Source organism: Pelobates fuscus, chromosome 12, assembly GCF_036172605.1.
Source record: "Pelobates fuscus isolate aPelFus1 chromosome 12, aPelFus1.pri, whole genome shotgun sequence".
In the NCBI taxonomy this organism is placed as follows: domain Eukaryota; kingdom Metazoa; phylum Chordata; class Amphibia; order Anura; family Pelobatidae; genus Pelobates; species Pelobates fuscus.
Window position 1 is genome coordinate 124,496,589 of NC_086328.1, and position 9,206 is coordinate 124,505,794.

Here is a 9,206-nt window from a genome sequence, read left to right on the forward strand (position 1 = left end):
CACAACAACTGACTTCTTCCACTACAGCAACTGAAAGATTTCGCAAGCCAGGCACACATGAGAAAATTCAAGACAATATGGGAACCCTTGACTAACTACAATTTAGCAGTCTAATAGGGGTATAGCACTGGGCATGCATATCAATATCAACTCAGAACAGGCTAATGAGACACATCACCTATTATCATGTATTTTATCTATGTATTTTGATTTAAATATATATGTATATTAATGTCAAAATACACTTTTAATAATGGTGTATGCGTGTTTATGTGCATGTAAAAGTACAAATTTAAACCTCTTAATGATTTTTAGAAATGTAATTTTTTGTTTTTGTATTTTCATTTTTTCAATTTTTTATTTTTTTTTATTTTATATATATATATATATATATATATATATATATATATATATATATATATAATTATAATTATATATATACAGTGGGACCTCGGTTTACGAATTTAATGTGTTCTCCGGGACGTTTCGTATTGCAAAAAATTTGTAAACCGAAACACGGTTTCCCATAGGAATGCATTGAAAACCAATTAATGCGTTCCGGAGTTGAGAAAAAAGTCAAATAAAGTATTTTATCTGTTCAAAACTCTTTATAAAGTGCACTTTAAAGGCATAAATACTGTACAGGGACATGATTAATCAAGCAATAACATTTCAAACATCCAACTTTATGTTTTAAAACATCACACACATCAACTTTTAAAACATGGCAGACTGTTGGTAACATGGTACAGTACACTTTAACTGTACATAAATCACACGTCAACAGGGAAAACATGGAAAATAGCAAAACAATTTCAACACTGTTTGGAAGATGAGGAGGACGAGGGCAATTGGGCAGCACTAACACAAGCAGGTTCTTCTTCATGTCTAGGCTGTTTTTGTAGGAACCTTTCCATTGTCTGCTGCCTCTGGTGCCTTTTAAGCATCCCTCGGAAAGGGGACATGATGTCTGTGTCAAAACTGCTCACAAGTCTGTGGGCTAGAGCCTTATCTGGGTGGTGCTGCTGTACAAAAGTCTGTAGGTTTACCCACATTTGGCATGCCTCCTTGAGTTCCGTGGAAGAGAGCTGTTCTTCACTCATTTCCTCCTCCTTCTCAAATGCGATCTGCTCCTCCATTGACTCCTTCTGCAATTCCACCAGCTCCTCGGTGGTTAGGTCACGGTTGTGTTCCTCCACCAGCTCGTAGACATCCTGCTCAGTCACCTCCAGGCCCATGGTCCTCCCCAAGGAAACAATTTCCTCCAACACTGTTGACTCTGGTGCAGGTGCGCCAAGCAGAATTTAGGTTTGTCTGGCTGACCCCGGCCAAGGCAATGGTGATAATCTGCAGACAGCTCACAATGTCAAAATGCTCTCTCCAAAATTCATGGAGGGTGAGGCTTGAGCGGTCTGTCATCTCAAAGCATCGCCGGAAAAGCTCCCTTGTGTAGAGTTTTTTAAAATTGGAGATGACCTGCTGGTCCATTGGCTGGAGTAGTGGGGTGGTGTTAGGCGGAAGGAACATGACCTTGATGAAATTAAAGTCCTCCAGCAAGTCTTCCTCGAGGCCTGGAGGATGGGCAGGAGCATTGCCCATGAGCAGCATGGCCTTGAGTGTCAGGTTATTGTCCACAAGGTACTTCTTCACAGCAGGACCAAAAACCTCATTGACCCACTTCACAAACAAGAGGCGTGTGACCCAAGCCTTTGGGTTAGACTGCCACAAAACGCTCAATTGCTCCTTGTTCACCTTGTGTTTCTTGAAGGCCCGTGGGTTCTCTGAATGGTAGACAAGCAGGGGCCTAATCTTAAGGTCCCCACTGGCGTTGGCGCAGAACAGGAGGGTAAGACGGTCCTTCATCGGCTTGTGGCCAGGCAATGAGGTCTCCTCTTCTGTGATGAAGGTACGCTTTGGCATCCTCTTCCAGAAGAGTCCAGTCTCATCGCAGTAGAAGACCTGCTGAGGAAGGTAGCCCTCTGAAACTATGACCTCCAGGAACTCCGTAGCAAATTCTTCAGCTGCAGCAACATCGGAACTTGCAGCCTCTCCATGCCTGACCACACTGTGGATGCCAGATCTGTTCTTGAACTTTTTGAACCTGTAACGAGTATATACCCCTACACGCAGGATCCAGCCTAACAGAAGACAGTACAGAGGAGAGATACGTCTACCGGACCTTAGAGTGGCCGGACTCGACGTAATAGGATAAGACAGAGTCAGGAACGATCCGAGGTCAAGGGCACAAAGAGACAGCGTAAACGAAAACTAGCCGGGGACTGGTACACAGGAATCAGCAAGCCGGCAAACAGTACAGAATAGGATAAAGCGAAAACGAAGTCAGAATACAAAGCCAAGGTCAAATACGGAGAAACACAACTGAACACAACAAGCACTAAAGGGAACTGTAGCAGAAACCACGATAGGGCAAGGAACTAAGGGAAAAGGGTAAGTATAAGTAGCCTTCAAACTAATGTGATTGGCTCCTGTCACTTCCACTCCCCCAACAGGTAAGTGTATGGGGTGATTGGCATGACAGGAGCCAATGGGAGCCTTTTTGCAATTTAGGCTCCCACTGTCTCTTTAAGAGCGCGCCCGAGATTCGCGGCGCGCTCTTAGCTGCAGGCGGGACACGTGACCGCTTCCTGCGGTCACTGCCCGCCTTCCTGTCTGAACAGTCGGACGAGCCGCGCGCGGCTCGTGCAGCCGCAGGACCGCGCGCGGCTTGAAGAGAGGACCGCGTCCGGCCCCCGGATAAGGTAAGTACCGCTACAGTACCCCCCCCTGAGGACACGCCCTCCGGGCGGGCAGGACCAGGCCTGGCAGGAAAACGCGAATGGAAAGAACGTACAAGGCGGGGAGCATGAACAGCATCCGCAGAAATCCAACTGCGCTCCTCAGGCCCATAACCCTTCCAATGTACCAAGTACTGAAGCCGACCCCTAAGAAAACGAGAGTCAATAACAGCAGATACTTCGAACTCCTCATGACCCTCCACAGAGACAGGAGGGGGAGGGGGAGTATGCCGGGTATAGCGGTTGCGTACGTAAGGCTTCAACAAAGAGGTGTGAAATACATTGGGTATACGCAGATTCTTAGGCAGACCCAAGGCATAAGAAACGGGATTAACCTTATGTATAATGCGATAAGGACCAATGAAGCGGGGAGCCAATTTCATAGAAGGCACCCGGAGGCGAATATTCCGTGTGGAAAGCAAAACCCTGTCCCCCACAACATAGGAAGGAGCCGCTCTGCGATGCTTGTCAGCCTGAGCCTTCTGGCGGGCAGCAGAGTCCACCAAAGAACGCTGAACCTGCTCCCAAGTACTACGCAAACCAGCCAAATGCTCATCCAGAACTGGCATGCCCTGAGAGGAGAATGCAGCCGGAAGAACAACGGGATGCTGGCCATAGACAACGTAAAAAGGGCTTTTGCCGGAAGAATCATGAGTGGCATTATTCCGAGCAAATTCAGCCCAAGGAAGCAGGTCAGACCAATTGTCCTGATGGTGAGACACAAAACAACGGAGGTACTGCTCAAGAGACTGGTTGGCACGTTCAGCAGCTCCATTAGACTGGGGATGGTAAGCGGAAGAAAATGAGAGGGAAATACCCATCTCCGAACAAAAGGCTTTCCAGAACCTGGAAATAAATTGGCTACCCCTATCGGATACAATAGATAAGGGAATACCATGTAATCGAAACACTTCTCTAGCGAAGATAAGAGCCAATTCCTTGGAAGTGGGCAACTTGCGAAGAGACACAAAGTGAGCCATTTTGGAAAACCGATCTACTATCATTAGGATGACCGTGTTACCATTCGAAGGGGGTAATTCAACAATAAAATCCATTGATAGATTAGACCAAGGTCTCTCGGGAACGGGCAACGGATGCAACAGCCCACAAGGAACTCTACGAGAGGTTTTCATACATGCACAAGTAGTACAAGCACTTATATAGTCAGTAACATCCTTACGTAAGGTATCCCACCAGAAATACCGAGAAACGGCTGACACTGTTTTGGAAATACCAGGATGTCCAGCAGTCTTAGTATCGTGATAAAGTGACAGAATATCCCGTCTCTCGGGAACGTCAACGAACAATTTATCATTAGGCCTCTCGCTGGGTGCCATGCCTTGTTTCGCTTGTATGGCCTGCAAGAGGGACGAGGAAATAGACAATATAGTAGTTGCTATTATCCTGTCTGGGGGAATGACAGGAGTGACATCAATCTCCTGTTTGTCAATAGTCTCGAATTGTCTGGACAGAGCGTCCGCTTTGGTGTTCCGGTCACCTGGCCTATAGGTGATTATATAATTAAAATGAGACAAGAACAGTGACCACCTAGCCTGCCTTGAAGACAATCTTTTAGCTTCGCTAAGGTAGGATAGGTTCTTGTGATCTGTAAATATGAGAATAGGATCCTTAGTTCCTTCTAGCAAATGTCTCCATTCTTTGAGTGCTAAAATGATAGCAAGGAGTTCGCGATTACCCACATCATAATTCCTCTCTGCCTTGGACATTTGTTTAGAAAAGAAGCCACAAGGATGCAATGGCTTGTCAGGAGACTCTCTTTGGGATAAGACAGCACCTACCCCTATATCGGAAGCATCAACCTCAAGTATATATGGCAATGAGGGGACAGGATGCTGTAAAATAGGGGCAGAGGCGAACGTAGTTTTAAGAAAGTCAAAAGCCTGAAGTGCCTCAGTAGACCAGACACGTGTATTGCCATCCTTTTTAGTCATACGAGTAATAGGCGCTACTATAGACGAAAAACCTTTGATAAAACGTCTATAATAATTAGAGAAACCCAGAAAACGCTGGATGGCTTTCAGACCTTGCGGCAGAGGCCATTCTATGACTGCAGCGAGCTTCTGGGGATCCATCCGAAAACCCTCGGCGGAAATCAAATACCCTAAAAACTGGACCTCGGACTGGTCGAATAGACATTTTTCTAATTTGCAATAAAGACCATTAGCAAGAAGGGTCTTCAGAACTGTTGTAACATGTCTGTGATGAGCGTGAATGTCAGTAGAATATATTAAAATGTCATCCAAGTACACAATAACAAATGAGTGAATAAAGTCCCTTAAGACATCATTAATAAATTCTTGGAACACTGCTGGGGCATTGCAAAGCCCAAATGGCATGACGGTATACTCATAATGACCTGACCGAGTGTTAAAGGCTGTCTTCCATTCGTGGTCCTTTTTAATACGTATCAAATTGTATGCTCCTCTAAGATCTAATTTGGTGAATACCGTAGCATGTTTGAGCCTGTCAAACAATTCTGTTATTAGAGGTATAGGGTAAGCATTTTTGATGGTGATCTTGTTAAGACCTCTATAATCAATGCAAGGTCTTAAATCACCTTCTTTCTTTGATACAAAGAAGAACCCCGCTCCAGCCGGAGAGGAGGATCTTCTAATAAATCCCTTGTCTAATGACTCTTTAATGTACTCCTCCATGACACGGTTTTCTTGAACCGATAGGGGGTACACCCTGCCCTTAGGAGGTATAGTACCAGGCAACAAATCAATAGCACAATCGTAGGGTCTGTGAGGCGGTAATTTGTCAGCCTCTCTTTTATCAAAGACAGTCTTTAAAGTTAAATACTGAGAGGGTATTGTCGTAGATAAAGGAGGAACAGTAGGAACGTTAATAGAATTCACAGGCGTGACTTCAATAGTACATGACTCATGGCAGGCTTCACTCCATGATTTTATCTGCCCTGTCTCCCAGTCAAAAATGGGATTGTGGGCACGTAACCATGGATACCCTAACACCAACTGTGAAGAGGGAGAGGTGATGACCTGGAACCGAATGGTTTCATAGTGTAGAACCCCTGTGTACATGTGTAGCGGTGCAGTCTCGTGAGTAACAACAGGAGATATCAATGGTCTACCATCTATGGCCTCAACGGCCAAGGGTATCTCCTTCTCTCTGATGGGAATATTGTTTCTCTTTACAAAACCAGAGTCTATAAAGTTCTCGGCTGCCCCAGAATCAACCAGGGCGTCTATGTTTTCAACTATACAACTCTCTCCCATATGTAAAGAAACAGGGAGAAGCAGTCGGTTAGGAGGCAATGTAGGAGACTTAGAAATCACACCCAAGGCCAGTCCCCTATAAGGTCTTAGGTGCGAGAGTTTTCCGGGAGCAGAGGACACTCCTTTACCATATGGTCTCTCTTACCACAATATAGGCAGAGTCCCTCCCTTCTCCTATGTAATTTCTCAGTATCTGAGAGTTTGGCAACCCCTAATTGCATAGGTTCCTCTTCAGATACTTTAACACTCTCCGGTATATTAACTCTGGGTTGAATAGGTGTAACAAAACGTCTATTCCTGTTCTTAGTATAGAGCCTGTCACGAATCCTATTATCTATATCGATGAGGTAGTCAATAAGGTCCTCTAAGGCAATAGGAAGCTCCTTAGCTGCTACCTCATCCAATATAGAGTCTGATAAACCTTCCATGAAGGCCGTAGTTAACCCATTATTGGTCCAATCGACCTGTGAGGCAAGGGTACGAAACTGTATAGCGTAATCAGCCACAGACCTAGAACCCTGTTTAACCCTCATTAATGCTCTAGCGGCATTCTTAGACCTTTTCATAGTATCAAAAGTTCTGCGAAAAGCTGTTAGGAAACTGTGAAAGTTATGCACCATAGGTCCATTAGCCTCCCAAATAGGGTTTGCCCATTCAAGTGCTTTGTCGGTAAGTTGGTGCATAAAGAACCCAACTTTAGACCTCTCTGTGGGAAATGAACGTGGATACATTTCAAAATGAAACTCTATTTGGTTAATGAACCCTCTGCATGTCTTAGAATCCCCTCCATACCTAGGAGGAGGCGTTAAATGTGCTGTAGCGTTAGGCATAGTCGATACTTCAGGAAGCAGGGGTGCAGGAGGGTTAGGTGCGGTTGCTGGAATGGTTCTAGCTAAGAGCGTCTGGAGAGCCTGAGCTATTTGATCCATACGGTGATCCTGCTCTACAAATCTAGCCTCATGGGTCGCCATCTGTTGAGCTAAATCTGCGGGGTCCATGGCCCTATCGTAATGTAACGAGTATATACCCCTACACGCAGGATCCAGCCTAACAGAAGACAGTACAGAGGAGAGATACGTCTACCGGACCTTAGAGTGGCCGGACTCGACGTAATAGGATAAGACAGAGTCAGGAACGATCCGAGGTCAAGGGCACAAAGAGACAGCGTAAACGAAAACTAGCCGGGGACTGGTACACAGGAATCAGCAAGCCGGCAAACAGTACAGAATAGGATAAAGCGAAAACGAAGTCAGAATACAAAGCCAAGGTCAAATACGGAGAAACACAACTGAACACAACAAGCACTAAAGGGAACTGTAGCAGAAACCACGATAGGGCAAGGAACTAAGGGAAAAGGGTAAGTATAAGTAGCCTTCAAACTAATGTGATTGGCTCCTGTCACTTCCACTCCCCCAACAGGTAAGTGTATGGGGTGATTGGCATGACAGGAGCCAATGGGAGCCTTTTTGCAATTTAGGCTCCCACTGTCTCTTTAAGAGCGCGCCCGAGATTCGCGGCGCGCTCTTAGCTGCAGGCGGGACACGTGACCGCTTCCCGCGGTCACTGCCCGCCTTCCTGTCTGAACAGTCGGACGAGCCGCGCGCGGCTCGTGCAGCCGCAGGACCGCGCGCGGCTTGAAGAGAGGACCGCGTCCGGCCCCCGGATAAGGTAAGTACCGCTACAGAACCACCCCCTGCTGGCCTTGAAGCCTTCTGCATCTGCTGACGTTCCTGGCTGTTGTTTGAGGAGGTCAGCGTGCAAGGCCTTGGCTTTTTCGCAGATGATCGCCTTGGTCACTGAGTCCCCTGCACGCTGCTTCTGTTCAATCCAGAGCAGGAGCAACTTCTCGACCTCCTCCAGAACAGGTGGCCGTTGCTTGGAGACCCTGGTGACTCCCTTGGCTGCATCTCTCCCAGTAATCTTCTCTTTCATTTTTAGGATTGTACCGATTGTGGATGCACTCCTTCCATACTCTTTGGCAAGGTCAGTCAATCGCATTCCTCCTTCATGCTTCCTGATGATTTCCTTCTTGTCCTCAAGCAGAATCATCTCCTTCTTCCTCTTCCCAGCCTCCGCTGCTTTCTTGGGTGCCATGACACCACCGTCCCTAAGTATGCAAAAAAAAAAAAAAAATGCTTTACACCCACATGAGCTGGCATGGAAAACAATCCCACAATACAAAACACACAGTAAAAGGCATGCACAGCACATGAGCTGGCATGGAAACCACAGTAAAAGGCATGCACAGCACATGAGCTGTAACAGGCATGCAAAGCACATGAGCTGGCATGGAAACCACACTAAAAGTCATGCACAGCAGATGAGCTGTAACAGGCATGCACAGCAGATGAACTGTAACAGGCATGCACAGCAGATGAGCTGTAACAGGCATGCACAGCACATGAGCTGTAACAGGCATGCACAGCACATGAGCTGTAACAGGCATGCACAGCACATGAGCTGGCATGGAAACCACAGTAAAAGCCATGCACAGCAGATGAGCTGTAACAGGCATGCACAGCACATGAGCTGGCATGGAAAAAAAAACCCACATTGCAAAACACACAGTACAGTACTGTAACAGGCATGCACAGCACATGAGCTGGCGTGAAAAGCAACCCCACAATGCAAAACACACAGTAACAGGCATGCACAGCACATGAGCTGGCATGGTAATCACCCCCAGAATGCAGAACACACAGTAAAAGGCATGCAAACAACCAAGCTCAGCTCCCTACCTTTCCACTTCTTGAGATGCACCAAAAAGGCTCCAAAATCTGCTGCAAAAGGCTCCAAAACCTGCTGCAAATGGCTCCAAAAGGCTCCACAACTTGCTGCAAATGGCTCCAAAACCTCTCCAACACCTCCACACTACACACTCACGTGCTACCCACACTTCAGTATGCAGGGGGCGGAGCTATAAACCGGGACACTTGTTTCGTATTGCGAAAAAAATTCGTAAACCGAGGCATTTTTTTTTACGAATTTTCATTCGGAAACCGAATTTTTCTTTTACCGAGGCGTTCGTTAACCAAGGTTCCACTGTGTGTATGTATATATATATATATATATATATATATATATATATATATATATATATAATTAACGTCATTCTAAGTGTATTTTAATATTAAATATATATATATAATTAATA

At 45.9% G+C, this 9,206-nt stretch overlaps 1 protein-coding gene across 1 annotated transcript; it reads right to left on the reverse strand.

Annotated features, from left to right (window-relative positions):
- Window positions 1-1,218: 1,218 nt before the first annotated feature.
- Window positions 1,219-8,812, reverse strand: LOC134578558 (tigger transposable element-derived protein 1-like). Its single transcript, XM_063437532.1, has 3 exons — window positions 8,791-8,812; window positions 7,779-8,159; window positions 1,219-2,101 (listed from the first exon to the last, which is right to left on the reverse strand). Exons 2-3 carry the CDS (start codon window positions 8,144-8,146, stop codon window positions 1,219-1,221), a joined length of 1,251 nt encoding a protein of 416 aa, XP_063293602.1. The 5' UTR covers window positions 8,147-8,159; window positions 8,791-8,812.
- Window positions 8,813-9,206: the final 394 nt, after the last annotated feature.